This window comes from Piliocolobus tephrosceles, chromosome 9, assembly GCF_002776525.5.
Source record: "Piliocolobus tephrosceles isolate RC106 chromosome 9, ASM277652v3, whole genome shotgun sequence".
NCBI lineage: Eukaryota > Metazoa > Chordata > Mammalia > Primates > Cercopithecidae > Piliocolobus > Piliocolobus tephrosceles.
The window spans coordinates 45,078,279-45,104,968 of record NC_045442.1 but is presented as its reverse complement, the minus strand read 5'-3'; the positions used below and the strand labels follow the sequence as shown (position 1 = coordinate 45,104,968).

At 36.3% G+C, this 26,690-nt stretch overlaps 1 protein-coding gene across 2 annotated transcripts in view; it reads right to left on the bottom strand.

Annotated features, from left to right (window-relative positions):
- RNLS (renalase, FAD dependent amine oxidase) overlaps nucleotides 1-25,656 on the bottom strand; it is a 311,433-nt gene extending 285,777 nt beyond the window's left edge. For both annotated transcript variants that reach the window (XM_023225196.1, XM_023225197.1), the window contains exons 1-4: nucleotides 24,170-25,656; nucleotides 23,314-23,419; nucleotides 22,683-22,825; nucleotides 13,584-13,742 (exon numbers count right to left, since the gene is read on the bottom strand). In XM_023225196.1, coding sequence (XP_023080964.1) covers nucleotides 13,584-13,742; nucleotides 22,683-22,825; nucleotides 23,314-23,419; nucleotides 24,170-24,287 — 526 coding nt within the window. In that variant the 5' untranslated portion in view covers nucleotides 24,288-25,656. The remainder of the gene's footprint in view (nucleotides 1-13,583; nucleotides 13,743-22,682; nucleotides 22,826-23,313; nucleotides 23,420-24,169) is intronic.
- Between the last annotated feature and the right edge of the window lie 1,034 nt (nucleotides 25,657-26,690).

Sequence of the window (26,690 nt, the reverse complement as noted above, 5' to 3'; positions counted from 1 at the left end):
GCTCCTACCAAGTCAATCCATTTTCAGTCTGCCAAATATAGAATGAACATTTCTATTTCTAACTTTATGCTAAGACCATTTTTCTCTCTAAAGCACTTTCTCCCTTTCCCACTGAATGTCCTTCAAGACGTATTTCAGATTGTTTCATCCATTCATTCATTCATTCAATACAGACCGAGAGCCTACATATACGAGGCACTCACAAACAAATCCTGGGAAAACACGAACAGGGAAGTCCAAGTAAGTACCTGTTTGAGTGGACTCTATATTCTACCAGAAAAGACACACATTGCACAATAGATTAAAATGTTAATTAATTACAGTTGTGATAAGTGTTAAAAATATGAGTCACCAAAAACTACAAATACATGTAATGGGAAAAATGGCCTGGTCTTGGGGTTCAGAAAGACTCTCTTATTTTCTTATTTTTTTATTAATATATCATAGTTTTACATATTTTTGGAGTACATGTGATATTTTGATACATGTATAAGTGTGTAATGATCAAATCAGGATAACTGGAATATCTATCACTTCAAATATTTATCTTTTCTTTGTGTTGGTTACATTATAATTCTTCTCTTCTATTAGGAAGACTTTCTTGAGGAAGTGGTTTTGAGCTGAGTTTGAAGGACAAAAAAGGGGCCTAAAGCAGGGCAGAGGGAGGTCAATAAACAAACCTTCTTGATGGTTATTATAAAATTATGATATATTAGTAAAGACATTGTAAGGAAATTCTTGCCTTCCAGGCATTAAAACTTATTGCAACAGTATTTCTCCCAATTATTCTTGCTTTCTGTAAAGCTGGGGACAAAAAAAAAAAAAAAAAAAAAAACAATAACGATCTTACATTTAAAGTTTAAGAAGCCACTAGGAAAAGGTGCTAGCCAACAGCCCTCGAAAGATCTGGGAAATGACCAGTCAAAACTGACCCCACTACCCTGAGCCCCACAATCCAGGCAATATAGGCAAAATATTCAAACGGATGTGAAAGCTTGGTCCTACAGAGAGTGCCATGTTTCTGGAGAGAAGTTTTATCTTCCAAACTCTGTAAGCAGAGACTAGTAGCTCTTCCTTAGGAGCTTACTGGAGAATGATTCAGAAGTAAACTCTGGGAAGGAGCTCCCAGAAGGAGTAACAGAGACCTAGTTCCCTGACTACGTACTTGCTGAACTGTTGAACCCATGGGGCCTAGGGCAAAGCTCTGCTGGTAGGGCTGCCTATAAGGAGAGGACCGCTAACAGTAACAGAAAGTTTCATAGGAGGCTAAACACTACCTACTGGCCAAGGAAACACACCACACATATGGTCTACATATAGACCATCATGGAGGAACAGGCAAGAGGAGCCAATTCCCCCGCCAACCACCAAGAAGTCAGTCTTAGAGGCAATCAATGGTTCTGTATGCTTATAGTTTGTAGATGTTCAGAGACATACACACACACACACACACACAGACCCCCATAATCCACTCTGCCACAATTCCCTAGCACCATAGGTGCCACAGACAGGTCTAGCTGGAATTTAGGGTAGAGAGACCAGGCTCCAAACTGAGACTGAAGTTTAAACATAAACACAATGAGTCTTCAAAACCAAAGTGAGACTGTTTTAACAACCAAAAGTGACTAGAAAGTTGTAGTAAAGGACCAAGATGTCATTAAGGAATTCTCTCTAGACAGACATGGAGTTCAACATAGAGACGTTGAGGGCAGTTCTGGGAAAAAATAAAGCTGTCTCATGTTTACAGCTCAAATAGTTCAGACTCCTTAAAAATGACTTAAAACCACAAATTGACTATACTGAAAACAACAACAGTATTGCCACATGAATAAATAAAGGGAACAGAATAGATATCCAGAGACAGACTCAAGTATATATGGAATTTAACATATGACAAATGAGGAATTTCAATTTAGTGGGGAAAAAAAGAATCTCTTATTAAATAAATGGTGCTGATATAATGGATATCACTCTGGAAAGACAAAAAAACAAAGCTAGACATCTTTCTCATATTTTATATAAACATATATTCCATGTAAAGATTTTAATGTAAAGGATAAAAATTAAAAATATTAGGAATATAGTTCAGAATACTTATATGACTTTAGAGAGAGGGAGATAATCCTTAGCAATCAGGAAATCAAGTATCTATTAAAGAAAAAGACACATTTGACTAAATAAAAATCTTCAGAAATTATTATGGCAAAAGAAATCATAAACAAAAGCAAAAGACAAATAAATGCTAGTCTGGGAAATATTTGTAGTACTATATTACAAATATTGATGTCCTTCATTTATGATATGCTCATAAAAAACAAATAATCCACTAGAAAAGTAAGCATAGGAAATGACTGGGACATTTCATAGAAGAGGAACTCTAAATGACAAATAAGCTTATGAAAATAGGCTCAGTTTTACTTTTAGTCAAGGGAAATGCAAATTAATGCAAGAGTAATTAACCTGTTTTTACTTATCACTTTGGCAGAAATTTTAAGATTGATAAAAATTTAAAATATCCAATGCTGATGAGTATATAGGCAAACAGGCATTGTCAAACGTTAAGAATGAGAATCACGACAAACTTTTTGGAAGGTAATATGGCAATACCTATTAAAAAATACAGGTTTTTTGAGCCAGAAATTTCACTTTGGGGATCTTATCACCCAATTTAGCATTAAGAGCACCAGTATTTAAGAATATGTAAACAAGGATGTTTATCAAGGCATAGCATTTAATAGAAAAAAAAACTGGAAACCACATGAAAGTCCATCAATAAATAAGAGATGAAAGACAAAATTCCAGTACTCTCAAACTGAAAAACATTATGCAGCTGTTTAATAAAAATAAATCAGATGTGCTTATCTGAAAGAATGTTGAGTAAATAAGTAAAGTGCAAAACAATAATTTTAGAAGGCACCCATAGTCATCCAAAGCTTCATATGATTGGAACAAAGTGTGGAAGGGCACTCACTAAACTGTTAACGTCAGTTAGCTCTGCAGAATCGGAAAGAGGGCAGGGCCAGGAATAAATTATTAGTTCATCTTTGGATTGCTTCATTTGTTATTCAATTACATATCAGCTTTGAAAAGTAATAAAAAATTTGGGGAATGGAGAGAAATAACTAATTTTTTTAACCTACTGAACAGCATCTAATACGGTAAGCATTCAATAAATATTTGTGAATTGAGGGAGAAAAGGAAAGGAAGAAGTCAAAGTAGGTTATAAACAGGTTTGTAAGGAATAAGAAGAGAACCATGAATGAAATGACAATTTGTTGGACATTCTGTGAATAGACTGTGTGGGAAGGAATAAAGAGATACTTGATAAAATCAGCAAAAATTAAAAAATGGAAAAAAGTAATGTAAATAGTAGGCACCAATGAAAAGGATAAAAACAACACAGTAGTTACCCCAATAAATGTAAAAGGGTTGAACTCACCCATCAAAAGAAAAAAATAAATAGTAGATACCAATGGAAAAGATAAAAACAACACAGCAGTTACCTCAATAAATATAAATGGGTTAAACTCTCCTACCGAAAGAAAGAGATTTTTCATGTTGGATTTAAAAACTCAGCTAGGTATATTGTTCTCTGGAAACATCTAAAACCAAGTAACCATAAATCAACAAAAGTGATCGTATTCACAATCTCCATAAATATCATAAAATATTTCTTAACATGCCTAATAACTAATGTGTAAGATCTTATGATAAAAGCTATAAAATTTTACTGAGGACATTAAAATACCTAAATAAGTAGAGAGATGTTCCATTTTCTTAGATGAGAAGATAATCTGTTATAAAGATGCCAATTCTTCCTAAACTAATGCTTAAATTGAGTGTAATTCAAATCAATATTCCAACAGGAGTTTTTAATGAAACCTGATTCTAAAGTACACTCAGAGAAATAAAAAATAGATTAACTAAGAAAAAAAACAGGACAAAAATCAAGAGGGCTTTATTCTACTCTACATCAACATAACTGCTTCTATAAGGAAAAGAGTTTAGTGAAAAGAATCTGTATTTCATATTGGCAGTATTAAAGCCACACTTTGTAAAACTGGAAATCTCCTAAATGCCCATCAACTGGTTTACCACATTAAGATAAATCAAAAGACGAGAGCACTATGCAGTAAAAGTAATGATGCACATGAATATTCACTGGCACTGAAAAGATATTCTTAAGATACTGTAATATAGTTTTGAAAAATCCACTGAACAATTTCACTTACCTTAAGTACAGCATTAAGGTCCAAGTTGATGATTGGATAGCTGACACCAGAGAATGTAGTCAGAGGTTGGAAAGAACAGAGTGACAGGAGGGTGTGAGAAGTTTTGTTTTGTTTACAAGAGCATTATGTGAGGAAAGGAGTGGGATGGTATACAGGTCACCACTGAGAAAGCAGTTATTGATCAGAGAATCCCTGGAAAGTTAGAAAGGTACCCCGAAGATCTTTATTTTAATAGTTCATTTAAAAACCTAGCATCTATAAATGTACTGGAACTTTCAAAAACTATTACGCTGGATTCACAAGTGCTATAATTTTTAAATGTCAACAAAATTATTCGATCAAATAAATAATGTCTTATGAATTGAAAACTTTTCTACATTGAAATAAAGTAGCATTTCCTTAATCTTTGTGGTTGTATTTTAGAATTTTAAAAACAATTCCATTTTCTCCTAAATTATAATTAAACATATATATGCGTATCTGTTCTATATCTGCACCTATTGCCATCATAGATCTGTGAAGCACTATATTTCTAGACAGAGAAATTTTATTTCTGTTATTCATATATTCATATATGGATGTGATCCTTTGGTTATTAGAGTTTGCCTTCTTGAGATCTTCTCTGCTTTTATTACATCTTTGCTATCACGCAGCAACTCGAAATTAAAGAATTTACCAGGATAAATTATTTAGGGAAAACAAACTCCTTTCCCCATCCTCCAATCTAGGAAAGAGAAGCTCAACATTGTGTTTTGAAAGGTTGGAATGACTGCAAATACACACACATACACACACACACGAAAAAGTAAAGCATCTTCCTCTTGCAGGATTAAACTGGTGAATCCCTGAAAATCAGAGGGTCAGGGGGTAGAGATGAGTGCTATAACTAGAAGCAAAACTAGGAGGAGAGATTAGAAATTCCTGAATCTAACGTTTAAGGGTCAGGGGTTTGAGGAATTTCTGTGCATGGTAGAGGGGAAGATCAAGTACACATAGAAGAGCTATGCATACCAGCTATGCATACCAATGACTGCAGTCATTTTACTGAGGTTCACATCTCAGTTTCACTAAGAATTGAGACAATAATAATGCCTAGGATTACTCTGAGGATTAAGTGATATAATCTTTGTAATATGAATATAGAGAAAGTAGCACATTATAGAACCAGAAAGTAAATCATAAGAGGGTCACAATATGATACATGAGGTTTCTCTATTCTCCCAGCTGGGAGAAAGTTTAATAAATGTAATAAATAATTGCCAAAAGAAAAAACAATTACATCTATTTCTTCCATATGAAGTAAACTAGAGAAAGAGTTAGATGACAGAAAAACCAGACCACTCTATAATGGAAAGGGAATTCTTTCACGTAAGATATGATACTTATGTTAATCCTAAAGGCTACATATGATTAGAAAGAGAGAGAAAGAGAATGAGAATGAGAAGAAAAACACATAAAACTATAGACAAGGGGCTGTTCATAAGTCTGTACAAATGTGAGTCATGTAGCACATTCCTAGTTCTGTTACTCATTAATTAAGCACTTTTTAGTAAGTTATTTAATTCTAACGGACCTAAATTTATTTCCCTGTGATATGCAGTTTTGTGAATTATATTATAGTTATAGTGTTATTCTGTGTTTCTGTCATTTTCATAGTCCTCTCTAGTTTAGATTCCAAGGGGGAACTATAATATATATTTCACACACTAGATGGCAATATATGGCTTTGTAAGTGGATGTCTTTTTCATAGAAGTCTAAGATGTCTAATAATCAAATAAGAGCTGATTTTTCTCCAGAAAACACAGAGAGAAGGGTAGACATTAACCAGTTCTTCATACTGAGGTCATTATTGAGATTTATAAAGTAAACAGAAAGCACGTGTTTTAATCCCTTTGATTTGACCCACAGATGTTAAAGGATCTTGTGGGATATTCTAGTTTAAGTCTTTAGTGCCAGCAAGAGTTATTTCATAACAATGAAGTAAACACAAAATGATTTCCATGGGGGTCCAATTCTGAATTGAGTCAGTTCAATACAACATCCAAAGACCCTCATCCTCAATCAAATATACGAAGTCAATTACTCTTAAACTTTTTCATCATAAAAAGCCTACATATGCCACAATACTCCTCCACTAAAAAAAAGAAGATCTATTTCTTTTCAGCATGATACATTTTTTAAAAGTGTCAATGGTATCTTTCTTTTCTTTTTTTAAAATTAATTAATTAATTAATTAATTAATTTTGAGTTTTGAGATGGAGTCTTGCTCTGTCACCCAAGCTAGAGTGCAGTGGCGTAATCTCGGCTCACTGCAACCTCTGCCTCCCGGGTTCACGCCATTCTCCTGCCTCAGCCTCCCGAGTAGCTGGGACTACAGGCGCATGCCACCACACCCAGCTAATTTTTGTATTTTCAGTAGAGATGGCTTTCACCATGTTGGCCAGGATGGTGTCGATCTCTTGACATCGTGATCCGCCTACCTCAGCCTCCCAAAGTGCTGGGATTACAGGCATGAGCCATTGCGCATGTTCAATATCATTTTTTATAATAAGAGTAAACTATTCGTATTTTTAAAGTTATGATTATTCAAAAACTTGTAAGGAAGAAAATGAAAATCATATCTGAGCAATAGCCAATGTTAATGTTTGTCAAATTATTTTTGATAGATGAAAAAATATACACATACATATTTTAATCTTTTTTCCAAGTTATAAGTCTTTCTGTTAATAAATAAATTATTATATTAGTCGTCACTACTATTCTATTTTTCACAGGTACATATTTACAAAATGTACACAGGAAGTGTTCTGAGAACACATATCTTAATTGAAAAGCCTGGTCTTGCCCCACAACACTATTTTTCACCGAACTGACAAAATTGGTCCCATTTAAAGATAAGTAATGATTAACAATGGACCTATGCAGACAAAAGGAGAAAGACAACAGAACAGAACCTAAGAAATGAGCTGATGAAAAATACATATTGGAAAAATTTTGCCAGGAAGCAAATTAGTTCAACAAACTCTCGGGCATTAGTTCATAACAGTAAAAGAATACATGACTTCTTTGAAACAATACCTCAAGGAAGGGGCCAAAAGGAACTCTTGAAAATTACATGGATGACATGGAGAAAAGGCTAGAAAAAAAGTAATGCAAAGATCAAAGTTGAAAGTGAGTTAAGAGAAAACAGAAGCTTTGAGAGGGAGATACTTTAAGCTTTTGTAGATACTCTGAGATCACAATAATGAAACAGAAATAAAACTTCAAATAAGTATTAGAAGGAAACTTACCTAAATAAGAGAAAAGCTGAATGTTCAAGGCAAAAGTGGGCAACATAGCCCATGAAAAATGAACACAAAACTAGTAACAATAAGATATACACTTATGAAATTACTGGGCTCAAAGATAAAAAATATAAAAGAGATGGTTCCAAAGTAAAATATCCCTGAACAGTTTAGAGGAAAAAGCATACAACAGAAAAATGAAAATAAAAGAAAGAACATTTCATTTACAAAAGTTCATTTGAAAGCAAAATAAAATTAAAATGAGACTAAAGAGAGAACTTAAGTCAAAGGATATAATTTTAATGAAGGTCTAGTATGAATCAAATAAAATCATAAAGCAAAAATTGCCACAAAAAAACCCAGGAAAGACAGAAAGGAAAGCAATAATAGTAGGTGAGTTAAGTTATCTTTCTCAGTCAAACACAGCTCAAGTACACACACAAAACGTAAGATGTAAAAAGATTTAAATAAAATTATTAATTAGCAGGCCCTTAAACATATTTAGGAGTTAGTCTATGACATGGTGTTGCTTTAGATATCACTAACACAAATATTGAGAAATACTTTCAAAATGTAATGTTAAAGGATCTCTCTTGATATACAAAACTATGCAGCTTTTAAATATTGGAATATGTAATTTACAGCACAAATGAATGTCCTGACTGATGGCTGTACTGTATTTTTATAAAATGTTATAGTATGTTATTAAAACAATCTAAAAATCAATCCAATTATTGCCATCCTCCATGGCAATAAATTATCCTACTTTAAATGTCTTTGGCAACAAACTAGAAGTAGACTCATGGAGAGATCATTCAAATTAGTCTCCCACTTTGCCTATAGGCATCTAATAAATATTCCAATTTCTTCTATATTATTATCAAACACTGTACTAGCAAATAAGCTATATTATTTCTGCATAGTAGAACTGATACTCAAGGAAAATTTGCTTTCAAAATTTAACAGCAGCTATACCCTTCCTCAGAAAACAATTTCTTCTATAGTTCTAAATCTAAGATCTATAAAACATATTTATTACCAGTTTTCTATTAGTGGCATAAAAAGCCATTTCTCTATCAAATCCAATGTCAATGTTAGCTGTGCAACAAAGTCAAAAGCTACAAGCATGTCAATACCCTCTGCCATCCCACAGGCCTGAAGCTTTGTCCACCATCACTAGACTCTGTTATAACTCATAGGCTTCAGGAAAGATGAGGTACCCTCTACAATTCAATGACCTGATGGGCCAGGGTCAGTGAGACATGATGAAAGCAGGAGAAAATAAGTGAAATCTGTGCAGATAGTGGCAAAACAGAGCCACAAAAAAGTAAGAACATGCCTTATTTAGTTTTCTGCTCCTGCATTAATTTGCTAAGGATGAGGGCCTCCAGCTCCATCATGAGCTTTTATCTGGAATCCAGGTAACAGGGAAATCTATAGAGACAGATAGATAGTAGATTAATGATTGCTTAGGGCTGGGGGCAGGGATGGGGATGGAGGGATGGGGGTGATAGCTAAAGGAGACAGAATTTCTTTTTGAGGTGACAAAAATATTCCAAAATTTACTAATTACAGGCATTGATAATGGTTGCCTGTATCAGTTATTATACTAAAACCCACTGAATTATACATTTTAAATGGGTGAACTGTATGGTATGTGACTTACATCTTAAAGCTACTTTGTGTGTGTGTCCTGCTGTTGTGTTGTTTTGTTTTGTTTTAAGAGGTGTATCTTAGGGGTTGGGGAAGAAGTCAGGGAAGAGGTGAGCCAAGAAGTCCCAAGCAGGGAAGAGCATAAGACAGAGACTCAAGAGTAATCCAAGATGAGGTGTTGCATGGGTTCATATAATCAATACACACAAGGCAAAGGTGCAAATGTGAGGAAAAGAGACACAAATTATTTGGACAGGCTGATGCTTTATGACAGCAGTTCTCAACACTGGTTGCACAGTAGCATCACTTGTTTACAAGGCAAGTCACTTTTTGAAGATACATCAGTTGTTCTGTTCCAGAAACAAGTAGATTTGCTAAGGCAAGGTATTAATAATTCTTACAGTGTGGTTTTGAACCGAATCTTCAGCATCACCTAGAAACTTGTAAAAAATGCAAATTGTCCATGCATACCTCCATACAACCAGAAAGTCAGACTGTGGCCCAGTAATCTTTGTTTTAATAAGTCTTCCAGGTGATTTGGATGCATGCATAAAAACAAACCAAAACAATGGCAACAAAAATTCACCAGAGACAGGGTGAACATTCTGCACCCAGACCCTTGATGTGAACATGATATGGTGTACCCTTCTAGTTCTTTTTGTCAGGCCTGGGAATAGCTATTACCAAGCAATTTTCCTAAGAAACGTTTGTTTTAACCTTTGTTAAGGAAAGCAAAACCCAGCTTTTAGCTATATTGTTCAGAGACCTGAAAAGGAACTGAAACAGATGTTTTAGATATTTAAGGTTTTAACAGGAAAGTATTCCAATTTAAAAACCAAGATATCATATTTTTTTTTTGTAACAGCAAAGTTATGAGAAATCTGAAGTTCTCTCAAAGATTTAAGATTTCAATTATAGGGCATATAGATATTAGATTGAACTTCCCAGACACACTGGATGAAGGAGAGAGTGAGCAGCTGGAGTACCAAAAAGGATGTCAATTCATACTCCTGGCATCATTCAGGACACCCTTCTTACCTGGTAAATAGAACTTCATATAGAGCAACATACTATTTGAAAATAAGTAAATTGATAAAAAGTAAATGAATTAAAATGAATGTATAGAACGAATTAAATTAATGAAAGTCAAAGGAATATGTAAATACAATTTTCAGATCTGAACTTAAGCATAAAAAACTAGTGTTTTAAAAAATAAGGTCTACTGCAAAAACAAGCAATGGGGAAAAGACACCCTATTTCATAAGTGGCGTTGGGATAACTGGCGAGCCATATGAACAAGACTGACACATGTTCACCTATGTAACAAACCTTCACATGTACCCCCAAACCTAAAATAAAAGCTAAAAAAAAAATAAAAAAAGATTATATCATGGTATTCTAGCACCTTGAGAAAAAACAGAATAAACAAATCTGAATAGATTCCTTTAAGAAATGGAATCTGTAATTTAAAATTTTACCACAAAGAAAACTCTAGGCCTAAATGGTTTTACTAGTGAATTCTTCTAAACATTTAGGAAAGAAACAACACCAAACTTGTATAAAAATGCTTCCCCCGAACAGAAACAGGAAACATTGCCCGAATAATTACATGAGACCTACATACCTCCATGTCCAACAACTGGAGAAATTAATACAAGAAAAAATACCACAGCTCAATCACTCTCATGGACATGAATGCAAAAATCCTAAACAACTTATTAGCAAACCAAATTCAGATTTACATAAAAAGCATTAAAACATAAGGTCCATTGTCAATATAGAGCTTTTCTTTCCTTCTTCATACAAATCCACATTTAATGAAAAGAGAATATGAAAAGAAGAAGAAAAAAGTCTATTATGGGATTCTATTAATGAGAATTTTACAGAGAAGGTGAAGAAGTAATACGGACCAGTGAAGTTTTTCCTAAGGTCTTTTGGAAACACATTCATTCAGTCGCTCAATTGGTCATTCACTCATTTCACCAATATTAAAGAACAACTATGCAGTGAACAGTCATTGTTCTTGATTACTCAGCACACAAGTTCTCTTCATAGCAGTACCTATATTTATTTTGAAGTGTTACTTTGTCCCACTGATTACATGCAATGCAACAGGATTATCATCCAAGATGCTGCAATTCCCTAGCCATGGGGTTGGGAATAAAACCCATGTCAGGTTAATAGGATGCTCTCTTGAAATTTAAGTCTTGGGCAGAGGCACAATGATACTGATGGGGCACATCTATTCTAAAGGTAATGTACTCACCAGATTGTTGCCAGCTAGGGCTTTTTATATAATTCTTATTCCAGGGGGTTGGGGAAGGAAAAACAGGGCACTTTAGTCAAAAGTTTCAAGGTTTCAATTATGCAAGATAAATAAATCCTGGAGATCCACTGTATAGCCTAGTGTCTATAGTTAATAATATAATATTGTATACTTAAAATTTTGTTAAAATAGTACATCTAATATGTTATATATTCTTTTTTTTTTTTTGAGACAGGGTCTTGCTCTGTCACCCAGGCTAGAGTGTAGTGGCACAATCAGGGCCTACTGCAGCCTTGACTTCCCAGGCTTAGGCAATTTCCCGCCTCAGCCTTTTGAGTAGCTGGGACTACAGGCACATGCCACTATGCCTTGCTACATTTTTTTTTCTTTCTTCTTCTTCTTCTTTTTTTTTGTAGAGATGAGGTCTTGATATATTTCCCAGGCTGGTCTCGAACACCTGGGCTCAAGCAACCCTCCTGCCTCGCCCTCCCAAAGTGCTGGGATTACAGGCATGAGCTACCACACCTGGCCTATGTTAAGCATTCTTATTACAAAAGAAAAAAAATAACTTACAATGGGGAAAAAGCTTTTGGAGGTGATGTGGATATGTTGATGCCATACATGGTGGTAATGGTTTTAAGAATGTATACTTATCTCCAAATTCATCACACTGTATACAGTATATACAGCTTTTCGTATGTCAGTTATACTCAATAAAGTGATTTAATAAAAGAGGACTCACGCAAGGGCTAAAAGATGAGACCACATGCTCTCTAAGACTCCCTTCAATTCTAAGTTTCTGTGATTAAAATGAACACTCTCAGCTAGGATTGCGGTATCAGTAAGGAAAACTGGCCTGATGAAACAAAAGCTAACTGAGCAAGTGCAACTTCTTGGAGAAATGTATCCTCCCTGCCCCAGTACTTAATACCTTTATTCCTTTTTGGTTTCTCATATCTGAATCCCTTCCTACTACTTAGTACAGGAATTTTAGCTTTTGGACTCCTCACATGTGCCTTTTGCTGACACTGTTGTTCTGTTCACCTCTGGATCTCAGAGTTGACTTAGAATAAACCCAAAGTCTCCTGTTGTTCACACGTATAGTAGAAATTCCAATGTGGCCACTGGCGTACTCTCTTCTCCTTCCCACTATCCCCAGCATTTCTGGCAGTAGAAGTGCAAATTCTACCACTGCCATCCCACCTGCACTGAGTTACATCTCATCTGTGCTGAGTCAAAGTGGCAGGAAAAAGATGTCTGTGGATTTATCACAAGTTTCTGGTGGCAGTGCACCAGGAACCCTCAGGAATCATGAAGAAAATCTTAGGTATCTACCTAAGAAAATCTTAGCTATACCACCTCCCCTATTCCCACTTCTGAGAGTAAATAGCTGCTGTCAACTAGGAAAGATATAAGCAGGTAAATGACATTTCTAAATTGGTATTTGTAGGTTAGTGTCTACTTTGGGGAAAGACAGGAAATCAGACCCTCTGTACACACTTTTACCACCACATTTTATATCCAAAAGAAATTAAACAAAGGTTACTATCTAAGGTAAAGTGAATAATGCTAAACCAATTGCAGTATCCAAAGACTTAGCAAGGATAAAAATTGTCTTTGAATTTTAGTTGCTTTATTAAAATTTGGCTCTTCTGGCATAATTTTAGCTTCTTCAGCATAAATTACTCATCCCCTCTCACCCATTCCTTCTCATGCCTCTCATTCACAAAAGGGCTAGGCAACTGCCTCAAACAGAAGTAAATACACTCAGAGAGCAACCCAGAGAACAAGAACATAGGAAATGAGGCAATCCAAGCAAGCACTTGTACATAAAAACCGTTGCTTAAAAATGGCCATAAACACTGCTCTTCCTTTAGGCGAAATCATTGCATATCCATCAATAATACTGACTTGTTGAAGACATGGGCAATAAGAAAAGTGTTCAACTTTTAACCAGTTAAAAAAAAATCCTATGGGTTTCATTTTGGCCTAGACTAACATTACAAAGAGGGCCATAAGTATCAGTGTTAAAGACAGGCAAATCAATAGTCTATCACTTGTCCTTTGCTAAGAAAGTTAAACCAAATCCATGCTTTATCAAAGAAATCTCATTCTCTGAGGCAGGTAAATGGCAAACACAGACTCACAGTTGGTGATGTCACCTTGAAGCTGCAGAATCTGAGGAACTGGCATTGTGAGTACAATAAGATCAAACTGCTCGGGGGAGCCTGTCTGTTTGGATACTTCCCATTTGTCATTTCTTAGATTGATCTGTGTCACACGATGTCTGAAGTATACTTCTGCACCTGTTCCAAAAGCAAAATCATGTCCCCATTATCAGAATTTCATATATGAATGAGGGGGATATGAGTAGTCACAAACTGAATCCATTCAAGTGAACACAATGGCCAAGACTGTCTTCTACAGTACTCAAACTCTCTTCCTTTACTATCTTTCTAATTTAGTGGGAATTCATCCCTACTTGGCATCCTTTGACCTCCCTATCAGTGCCTGCTCTGAATCAAAAACTGCTACTATAATTAATGATAAAAATAAAAACAATAACTATAGCTACTTTTCATTAAGCAGCTACTATATGCCAGCTGCTTGGTACACATTATACTAATTCATCTCACAGATAAGGAAATAGATTGAGAAATAGCATGCCATGATTTAAAACTATACCCATTTGACTCTACAGCTCATCATTTTTGCAGAACAAGTATACATTTCAGTAAACATGTGTGTTAGCAATGAAACAAGAAGAGCAATATTCCCTATTAAAGGAATTAATATTTCCTATTAAAGGACCTGAAAAAAGTTCTCTGTAAGGGAAATGCAAGTTCTCATCAATAAATCATTTGTCTTCATTAAGAAGAATCAGAATTTAGAAACATACTCCAGAGTACCCTCCCGTAACATTTTCCTTGTTAGCACTTAACACAAGGACATTTTAACAATTATTTCTTTAATATTGTCTCCCCTTTTAATCTGTAAACCCCATGAGCTACAAATTACACCTGTTTTGCTTCTATGTATAGCATATAGTATATATAGCATAGAATTTATTAGGTATGTATTTATTTAAAATAATGAATTATGAGGCCAGGCATGGTGGCTCACACCTGTAATCCCAGCACTTTGGGAGGCTGAGGTGGGTGGATCGCTTGAGGTGAGGAGTTCGAGACCAGCCTGACCAACATGGAGAAATCCTGTCTCTACTAAAAATACAAAAACTAGCTGGGTGTGGTAGTGCACGCCTGTAATCCCGCTACTCAAGAGGCTGAGACACGAGAATCACTTGAACTTGGGAGGCAGAGGTTGCAGTGAGCTGAAATTGCACCACTACCCTCCAGCCTAGGCAACACAACAAGACTCTGTCTCAAAAAAATTAAAATAAAAAGAATGAATTATGAACCATAAACTGAAAGAAAGTACAATTAAGTCATTAAGTCTTCTTAGTAAACTAGTACTCACCTTCCAGTTTTCAAAAAAATTTGATTTACAAGTAAATCTACTTTTATTCAGCTTTGTGTATAGAAAAAGAAAGAAATGAAGATGTAATGAGGGAGGAAAAAAGCACACTGACAGATCCTATTCATCTTTACCTGGGTAATCTCATGTTCCCAGTCACTAAAAATCCAACTAAAGTTCATCCCAAAGCTTTCTTTCTGTAGCCACTCCAGCTCAGTGTGATCCTTCCTCTCTACGATATTCTTCAACCATCACTGCTTTACTACTCATTTTGACATTGATTCAAAATATCTGCATGCTTTAGTTATACCTTATCTATGTAATAATACTCAAGACTCCTTCATGTCACGTCTTCAGATCTCATACACCTTTATCTCTTTCATTGACCCTTAAATAATGCTACACCCTAGTAAGCACTCCAATTTTTAAAAAATCAAATGTAAATGTTAGAAGAAACATAGTTCTAGATAGCCCAAGGGATCAATCTCTATTCAAGGCAGTGTGTATCATTCTGTTCAAAGATTAGAGCAAGAGGCTTGTAAACAGTACTCCATCTTGCCTGAGGGCTTTTCTAAGGCCCCTGCTTGGGAAAGGTGCAAATAATCTGCACTTTCAACACATACCCACCATCTTCTTTATTCCAACAAGGGTAGCTCTGCTTCACTCTGTTTTTATTTATTTAGGATGTCTCACCCTACTTGCCTCACTTAGTCCGTGGCCCTGTCCCAGACCTCAGCTAAGTCAACTGATTCTATGTTTTCTCATAATATTCCTTTGAAAAGAACAATATGCTGTTGTTGTTGCTGGCATGAGTGTGTGTTTAAGGGGACTTAAGTTCACAGTTCTAGAAAATTCTTCATGCCCCAGATGAATGCCTTGAAAATGTATCCCAATGGCCACAAGGTGTTCTGCAAGGTATATATATATATGTCACTGGTTCTCTAAGTACGGACCCCAGACCAGCAGCACCTATATACTAGAAAATGCACATTCCTGGGCCCCAACCCAATCATACAGAATAAGAAACTCTAGGAATTGAGCCTAGCAATCTGTGTTTAACAAGTTCCCTTAGTCTTGTCATCATGCGCACTAAAGTATGAGAACCACTGGGGTAGGTGGACAGGCCCAAATCAAACACCACTGGCAAAACCGCCCAAAAAGTAGCATTTATCAAGAGGTAGGGGAAATAGTATAGCCTCTCTTATTAACCAGAAACGTTTCCTTTCCAACTGCTCAGAGCAAAGTTTTTGGGAAAGTGGCATTTCCTTGTGAAAGTAATTAATAACTTTCATAAAGACGATGTGTTTAAATCTGTAAGTTCTGGAAAACTCAATTTTAAAACAGATAAATTATCTCAAGAGTTACTTCTGAGCTTAGTAAATTTGACCATGTCCCTCCCTTGCACAAAACCCTTCAATGGCTTCCCATTGCACTTAGAGTATAAAATCTTTACATGCTTACAAAGCCCTATATAATCTGGCCCTGCCTTAGTCTTTAGTATCATCTTTTACCACTTTCTCCCTCACTCACTACCCTCCAGTCACAATGACCTTTTATTCCTTGAATGCACTAACCTCCTCCTACTACTTCAGAACAGTTCCAATTTGATGTGCCCACTGCATTCAGCTCTCAGCTGAATGAATGAACTCATTCAGCTCTCAGCCTAATTCCCTCTTGCTCACCTTTCAGGTACCCATGAAAATATCAGTTCTTCAGGGATGCTTTCCCTAACATATCTCCCCCATCACTCCTCTAAAACCTACTGGTCTAGGTCCTCTTATTGTAAGCTCTCTCATAATGCTCTCACTCTTTCTTCTTAACATTTATCATGCATCTTTTCTTTGTTTGTATAATTAGTTTAATGTCTTTTCTTCCCACTATACATTAACAGAGGCCAGGATCATGTCTCTTATTGACTCTTGTTTCCCCAGCACATAATATTTAATTAGAATAAAATGATCTTCAGATAGCTATAAAGATATCAGAAGTCTAAGAAGGTTTAAACATTTTACAAAGGCAAATGTGTTTCTGTTATATATTTATGCAATTTTATCCCTGGCCTTCCTCCGTTTTAAGGAGAAAATCCAAGTTTATGTTTCTCCTATGATTTCCCACAAATAGGTTTTAGTGAGCAGCAGTCAGAACTGCTCAGATGGGACCTGAAGTGATGTGAACCATGTCTAACTGACTACACAGCTTGAAGTAAATATAAGAATGCTTAACCTGGTTTTCATGCCATCCTCTAGCTTCTCTAAAAAGGACATCACTACGGATGAGTGCCAAGATCACCCGCTGGGAGAAATTTTGAGACAGAACCACCCAGACTCACTTCCCCTCTATCAATTTTAGAAAGAAAATAGGCACAAAAATAAAAAGAGAGAGAATAATAAAAGTAAATATTACCATATAGAAGCCATCCTAGCTAATGGCATCTGCCACCTAAACCATTTTTTCTAATAAATTGATCCTGTCAACTTTGACAGGTTACACTGCACATGTTGACTTTCCAGATCGGATCGCTAGCCAATGTCCTTTTTAGGTAGATGATAAAATAAAAACAAATAAATTCAGCAACAGTCCTCCCTGTTGGTAGAAAAAGCTAAATAAAAGCTTCTTACTCTGTGTCCTGGAGGCTAAATTCATCTTTTTATGAATAACTTAATAATATGGGACCTTATTCAAAAGCAAAAGGACCTGGTCCATCATTTTCCAAATGTCATATGCAGGAACCATCAGGTGACCAATTTTCCAGGTTGCACAAAGAACTAAGGTGGTATTACTTTTTAATATCCACTTCACCCTATGTCAGGAATTAACTGATGAAAGAGGGAAACTAGGGGCATAGGGAACTATGAGGTTGTTCTATTGAACCGTGTATCTACTGACACGTAGCACCAGGTGCGATGGGTACAATCTTCCTACTGTAGGAACATAATCAGTAAGGAAAGAGAAAGCTCTACAAAATAGATGTTAAATTGGAGAGTATGAGCACCTCTCATTGCCCTCCATGAGAGACTTAATAGAAAAAAAAACATGATTAATTGCAAGGGCGCTCCGGTTCTGTTACCAACTAGCCAAGCCACCTTAGACAAAGTACCTGAGTCTCATTCTCTGCATTAATAAATAGGGATGATGATTAACTCCCTTGAAAATTTACTGTGAGAATTAGAAATTACATACGTAAAGTACCTAAGGTAGTGTCAGATAAATAGTTAGCACTTAATAACTGATAGCTAGAATCACTTTTGCTATTGTCATTTCCCATCCCAGCATAATGACAACTATTATAAAAAAAAAAAAAAAGAACAAAAGAAAATCATGTTTCACTCACTCAAGAAGATTGTATTAATGGAGAAGGCAGGCAGTCAGTGAAACTCATGCCAATAAATACAGTTTTATCTGCAATGAGGTTAATGTGAACACATCAGACAACAAATTAAAATAGAACATAATTCAAGAATAAAGTATCTATTTCTCTTACCCTTTACTATTTTTTCTGGGAAATTGGTCTAGTTAAATATTGGTTTAAAGGTTTGAACCTATTCTAAAGCATGCCTGAGTAGGCATATCCCAGACAAATAATTTCCCCAGGAGTCTGGTCCCAATCTGAATGACCACTGGTTGGTCCATCAGATTGTGGGGTTTTAAACGCAACGAGATTCCAAAATACAGAGTATTTTTGAAAATAGTTGGCAATTTGATTTCTTAAAGGAGGAATATGTGAAGGTCAGCTTCATTCAAGTAGAAAATTTTTTAAACTAACATTTATCAAGAGATTACTATGTGACTGGCTTACTATTTGCTTGAATTTGAGTGCATTATATCATTAATTCCTCACAACACTTTATAGTAAGAACTTCCATTACAACATTCTGTAGTAAGTACCTTAATTTTTTCATTTCATTACCCTCATTTTTTTCAGTGAAATAACTGAGGTACAGATTTTAAACTCTCCTAATATTACATGGACAGAAAGTGATGGTAGGACATTAACTGGAATCCAGGTCATTCTGATATCAAGGACTGTCTTAGCTTACTGTGTGGACAAACCAAAATGTTTTTGTGGACCATTTATAGAATAGAAAGCTTTAAATGGACTTAAAGAATGTTTAAAAGTGATATAAAATTTAAAATATTATAGGTAGTCCAACAAATCCTATAATAATAGATCGGGGTAGAGGAGAAAAAGAATCTTGAAGTATTACAAAAATAACATTAAAAAAGGAAAGAAAAATTTATATAAACTCAAGTTAAATAGACCATGAACTTGATGTAAAATAAATTTTTAACATTTATATCACTCTACCTACTAGGTACAAGGTACTATTAGGCTCTGAGTGAGCTACAAGGAATTAAAAATAATCTCTTCCTCAAAAGCTTAAAAAGCAAAATTGGAAGTTAAAACATATGTATTCTCCCAAACACCTAACAAAATAAGGAGACAGACGCAATGTATTCAAGGATGTTTCTCTGCCAGGACATCAACTCCATGAAGGCAAGGACATTGGTTCTTGTATCATTAGTACCTAGAACAATGTTTGGCATTATAGTAAGTATTCAATAAATGTTTATTGAACAAAAGGATATATGTATGTATGTATGTATGCATGTACGTATGTCTGCATGTGTGGGGTGAAAGTTCAACAAAAATCAACTGACAAAAGGCATATTAATATGAGAAAAAGCCCACAAATTTATTTAATCATAGTTTTGCATGACACTGTGGTGGGAGCAAGCCCCTTAAAATCTGGCCATAAACTGGCCCCAACACTGGCCATAAACAAAATCTCTGCAGCACTGTAACATGTTCCTAATGGCCCTAACGCCCAAGCTGGAAGGTTGTGGGTTTATGAGAATGAAGGCAAGGAACACCTGGCCCGCCCAGGGCGGAAAACCTCTTAAAGGTATTCTTTTCTTTTTTTTTTTTTTTGGTGAGGTTTTATTCATTTATTTATTTTATTATACTTTAAGTTCTAGGGCATTCTTAAGCCACAAACAATAGCATGAGCGATTTATGCCTTAAGGGCATGTTCCTGCTGCAGTTAACTAGCCCAACCTATTCCTTTAATTCAGCCCATCCCTCCGTTTCCCATAAGGGATATACTTTTAGTTAATTTGATACCTATAGAAACAATGCTAATGACTGGTTTGCTGTTAATAAACATGTGGGTAAATCTCTGTTTGGGGCTCTCAGCTCTGAAGGCTGTGAGACCCCTGATTTCCCACTTCACACCTCCATATTTCTGTGTATGTGTCTTTAATTCCTCTAGCGCTGCTTGTTAGGGTCTCCCCAACCGAGCTGGTCTTGGCACACTGTAACCTTCAGACTGAAGACCCAAAGATACAGGAATCAACTTTTTTTGCTTAGATTCAACAAAGTATGGACAGCTGTGCAGCAATATGATTGGACAAAAGGTTATATCTATGGCTAACAAACTGGTGAAACCCATCAAGGTCTGTCTAGATTCTTCTTGACCTCTCTATGCAGCATTCTTTCTTTATGGTTATGGGTCATGACCCTCTCTGGAACTGTTATGAGCTACAATCAAACATGGTAGGTCAGATAATTTCTTTATGACCAGTTTTTACAAAGGAAGGCAGGGGAAAGCTACAGTGAAAGTTTTAGGCTTTATGGCTGGTTTGGGGGGAAAGGGAGTTCTTATTTCTATGACCTGCTTTGGGAAAAGAGATTCTGTTTTCTAGAGCTAGCCTCAGGGATGAGTGAAGGCCAGAGATAGGAGGGCCGGAGAAGGTCAAAGAGCAACTTCTGAGGGCTTCATTTTGGGATATCATTTTCTAAGCTCCTGCACATGCATGCATGAATATCGGATAGTAAGTACCTGATGATTTCAATAAGTATACTCACTCAACCTGGGTCAAGGGAAAATCATGGTGGAAATGAGATTTTTAAAAGTGATATGGCCACAATATATAAAGCTGATAGTAACATTCTATAAAACGTTCAATAGTGTCACCATCTGTGATGGTCAATTTTATGTGTCAACTTGACTTGGCCATAGGGTGCCTACATATTTGGTCAAACATTATTCTGGGTGTTTCTTGAGCATGTTTTTAGATGAGATTAACATTTATTATCAGTAGATCAAATAATGCAGATTGCCCTCCCTAATGTAGGTGGGCCTCATTCAATCAGTTGAAGGCCTAAATAGGACAAACGCATTGATCCTCCTTCACATAAAGGAGAAATCTTCCTGCCTGAAAGCCTTTGAACTGGCTCATCAGCTTTTTTCCAGCCTTCAGAGTAGAACTGAAACACTGGCTCTTCCTGAGTCTTGAGCCTGCCAGCCCTTGCACTAGAACCATACCACCAGCTTTCCTGGGTGTCTACCTTGCTGAATCATCCTGCAGATCTTGGGACTTACCAGCCTCCTTAATTATGTGAGCAAATTCCTTATAATAAATCTCTCTCTTTATCCATACACACATACACAGACGCATGCACACACACACATACATATATACCCTATTGGTTCTGTTTCTCTGGAGTAGTCTAATAAACCATCATATACTGAATCTCAAATGGAGAAATAGTTTAAGCCAGAATGGTATTTATTATGTTCTCATGTTGTTTATTCAATCTCACTAACCTCTCTGATGCCCAGTATCAAGGATTCTTGAGGTTCTCAATAAGTAATATTTGATGATAAAGACCAAAACAGTAATTATGCTGGAAATGGCTGATAAAAAAAATTCTTAGCCTACATCCTTTCTCAGTTATCTTGACTCGGGTACTTAACTGAATTATGATTCATCAAGAAGCTTCATTCTGTTTTTTTAAAAAATCATCAATTATCCAAGAAAAATTCTATTTTCTTTTTTAAAAGGTCCATTTTCAAAACACTCATAAAACATGTAAGGAACAAATGAAAATCCTAATAGAAAATGGGCAAAGGTTATGAATAAGACATTCACAGAAGAAAACTGCAAAGAGTTGGCTAATAAAACAAAAAAATGCATAAACTCACTTGTAATTAAAGAAATGCAAAATAAAACCACAAAGAGATCCAATATTTAACCTACTACACTGGCAAAAATTAAAAATTTCCATTATACCCAGATGTGGGGAAAGAAACATTCTCATCACTATTGGTGAGATGTTCTCTAAGATGAATACACAGCACAACCTAGCTAAGTTAAAAATGCACATATCGTTTGGCATAGCTATTCTTCTGTGAGGAACTGATCCTAAATAAAGGTATGCTTCCAAAAGCATGTCAACAGTAGACATGCAGCAATGTTTGTATTAGCAAAAACCAAAACAATCTTCCAACCCCATACAGCCTAATATTTACCAGAAAGCTAATAGTTAAATAAATGATGGTATACATATGTCATAAATACTAGACAATCATTAAAGAAAATGGATTACACTAAATTTGCTGATATGAAAATAGATCCAAGATATGAGTCAAACAAGGTATAGAATCATTTATGTAAAATTATCCCCTTTGAGTATATTTTTAAAAGAATATAAAGAAATATATATGTGTGTATATATACACATCTATAATATCTACATTATAGAAAAATAGAGATAGCCATGTAGCTCAATAGAGAGATGCATAAACCTTGTTCTGGAAATACACACTGGAAACTTATCAATGATTACTTTGAGGAAGGACTAGTTATTGATCAGCAAATAGAGCACCTAATTTTTATAACTTCCTGTGTAGTATTAATATGTAACTACGTGTGTAACTTGTTTTTAAATGCTAATTTTAAAATTTAGGCAGAGAAAATCTTACTCCCACCTGATTCTTTCAAGTAATGCTTAATAATTGAAGAAATTCCTTGAGGTGCCACAAAGTTACAATCTCCTTCTTTCATCACCATTCCTTCAATAGGTGAGGTTAGAGGCCTCAAAATGCCATGGGCCAACAGTTCATCATAAAAACTGAAATAAATCAATATGTATATTTAATGTAATTATATACCATGAATAGCTCTAAAAGACTACATTTTCTTTCAATAATTCTCAGAGGTTATAATTCAAAATCATAGATATCTTCCTATGAATATTTTGTATTAAATAAAATGTATATTTTGTGTTAAATAAAACTTATAATACAGGTGAAGAAGAGAAATGTTTTGAGAATCCATAGGTCTTTTGCTGACATTAGTCAAAGGCCTATTTCTCTGTAAGTACATTTTTGAAGTAAAGTTAATGAAAGCAAACAAATGTATTTAGTATATCAATTTTAAATTTGGTTCAGAAGATTGACCCCCATCACAGCTAGTTGCCTTCTTCCATAACACCAACATAGTAATTGATATTTATTGAGCCCTTACTATGTTCCATTTATCAGCTAATCTAACCTTCACAACAACCCTATGACATCATACAACTGCTAAGATTGATTCCACTTCTCGTAACTAAGTCACCGTTGGTGTTTTTTGGCATAATGAGGAGTGCAGGTGATGTACTGAGCACCCAAGTCAGCTGTGCACTGAGGATTATGAGGACTGCTGGCTGTAGTCATTCTTCCACCTTGAATTAATCCACAGGAAAATGTCTTACTGCATTAGAATGAGCCTTAGCAATTAATTCAATGCACCTTAGGCTACCCCAAACAGATTACTTCAAAAATATCTTAAGAAACTTTTTTAACTTGAAGTAATTGATAGATTGTGAGATTTTAGAAGAAAAGGAGTCATGAACAATGTAACAGTGTCCAGCACCATTATAGCGCACATATTTAGTAATAGGAGTCGGTGAATGGATAAAACTAAAAATGATGAATGAAATGTCAGAATAAATGAGTCAGCTAATGCTCTTTCATTCATGCAGTCAATCTTCATCAGAATGACAGGATTCTGCAAACTAGATCTTCAGAAAGTCTTGGTCTGTGATGACTTTGGGAGTCTCATAATCTGCAGAAAGTTGCAAAGCCAATAGACAGACCAAGGCAAAAATCTATTTATTAGCGACAGCAGTAGGCCCAAGCTTTGCAAACTCGGGTCGGGGCCCCTCCCACGCCGCTCTCTCAGGTCTGCCTCTGTAGAGCGCGGAGTACTCCTGCCCCGCCCCCACCCTCGCCTCTTCTCGGGCCTTTTCCCGGGCGGCTCCCCGATCACGTGACGAGGCGCGCAACTGGGAGCATGGGCCGGGCTACACGGCCTCTCAGGGAGCTGAGGGTCTAGCGTTGTCTCCTTAGACTTCCTCGGATGCAGCCCACACCACCTCAGCGGCCCGGCCGGCTGGCCTCTTTTCCCAGGTTTCGGCGTTTAGACGACTCACCTGAGTCCTCAGCCTTGTCCCACACAGCAAGGTACAAGGGACGGGAAGTCTGCCTCCTCAGCAGCGCAGCGCACAAGCTTCCTGTCACCCCGGCGCCCACGACCAGCACCCGCGCCATGGCGGTAGGGAGCCGCGATCCGTGCTGAGTCTCCGCGGCGGGACGGACCGGCCCGGGCTTTGTGGAAAGGCGGCCGGACCGGCGCTAGCGCTCTTTGGTTCCGTGCTCCCTTCGCCGACCTGGGCCCAGAGCTGTCCCTCCGGCCGGCCTGCAGGGGGCGGAGAGGAGGCGGTCGGAACTGAGAGGCCCCTCGGTCCTTGACGAGTAAACCTGGGGCTGGGGAGAATCGGGGCTGACTGTCTCCTGGTTTTGGGGGCCGGGCGCATCCAGAGAAGTTCCACACTCCGGGCTGCCCGTCGCCCAGAAAAGCCTGGAAATGGTGTGGGCTATTGTTGGGAGAACCCGCCTCGCCACAGAGCTGACGTTGACCACAGCAGAGAACCAACCTACCCTATCTACTGCGATAACTCTCATGCCTGTTGGGATTTTTGCTATTTTACTATTCTAGATTTGAAAGTGGGAAGAAGAAACACCAGCGATACCACGGGCAACCTTTCCTCTAATGCTTGAACGGCCACTATTAGCAAAATAGAAACATCTTTTGGAATCTGGGAGACATTTTTCTTAGACCCGGTACTTTGTGTAACCTTCCTGAACCTCAATTTCTCCATCTGGGAAATGGGAACAATAACGTATACCTTTCAAACTTGTGAAGATTAAAGACAACGGTTGATTCCTCAGAAAATTCCAAATTACTCTTCAATAAGTTCTATGTCAGAACGCATTCTGTATGTTCTAAGGAATATAAAGATGAACAAGAGAAGGATTGGTGCCATTCCCATTGTTTTTTTCCCCCTCCTAACATTGTACTGGAAGTTCTCAATGAAACAACAAAAGGCAATGAGAATACTGAGCTATTAAAAAATAAATAATTAAGTTACACTGACTTGCAGATAAATTATTACCTGGAAAACTAAGAAACTGAACAAGTATCAGAATCAATAAGAAAATTGACAATGGTAGCCAATTATAATGGAAACATTTAAAAATCAGAATATTTACTTCATGTCCCCATCATGAAAAAAAAAAATACCATGTATCAAATGGGTGATGAATTAATACTAGATATATCTAATAAAAGAACTAGAAGAAAATGTAGGCGGGCATATATGGATAAGAAGACATTGTTAAGCATAAAAATGAAAGATGGAACTGAACAGAAAAACAATACATAATCATTTACAACTTGTGTGTTACAAAATACACAAAACAAAATACGAATAGTAAATTTCTGAAAGGTGTATGAAAGATTAAAGTTAATATTATTTAAAAACATTATTCAAAGTCTTAAATACACAAATGACAAAAGCCAAAAGGAAAATGTGTATATATTGGATAGAGTTCTTAAATAAAAAGAAATACATAAGTCCAATAAGCATGTGTTTAATTTTTTATATTCAAATACAAATTAAAATGAGGTACTATTTTTCATTTGTTGAGTTTTTTGTTTTTTCTTTCTTGAGACAGCGTCTTGTGTCACCCAGGCAAGAGTGCAGTGGCATGATCAGGGCTCACTGCAGCCTTGACCTCTTAGGCTCAAGCGATTCTCCTGCCTCAGCCACCTGAGTAGCTGGGACTACAGGTTCCCACCACCACGCCTGGCTAATTGTGTGTGTGTGTACTTAATGTAGAGATAAGGTTTTGCTGTGTTCCTCAGGTTAGGAATTACTTTTGTAAATGTAAAAATGTCTTTATTTTCAGGGATACAGCAAAATACACAATGGTATATTACTGATGGAAGTGTTCTAGACACATTTTTCATAATACAGTCTGATACTGTGTCAAAAGCCTTAAAAAATGCAGTTTAAAGCAATATTTATCTTGCAAAAATAGTGTACAATTATACATTCAAGTTTATAATTTTTCTGAAATTAAAAGTTCAGATTTCTCTGAAATTAAAAGCTTAATGTGATCACAGCCATAGCCCTAAAATCTCAAAATCGTCAATCTGGAAAGGACATTTGCAGTAATCTATTTCAACTGCCCTCTGCACCATTTTATACATGTTAATAGAGACAATAAGTTCAAGTGAGTTTGCCCAAGGTTACCTATGAACTCAATGGTGAAGCAAGGGCAGGCCTTCATGGTCTTCTGAGTCTGCTCTCCTGCTCTTTTCCATCCTTTCCAGCTTCCTCATTTCTATTAATAATTTGATCATCATGGACAATGAGACTTGAAACTTCATAATTATCTTCAATAGTTTCTTTTTTCTCATCCTTGATACCTATCAGTCCTCAGGTCTTTTTGGCCATTTCTTTATTGTCTCTTGAATCATCCAGTCACATCAGATTGTACAACAGAAAAGTTACTCAAATTCCATTTCCACCACCAATGGTAGAAAACAATGAACAGAATATGGTCAAGTCAGAACTTCTTCTTCACTGCACTCTGCCCACTGTGAAC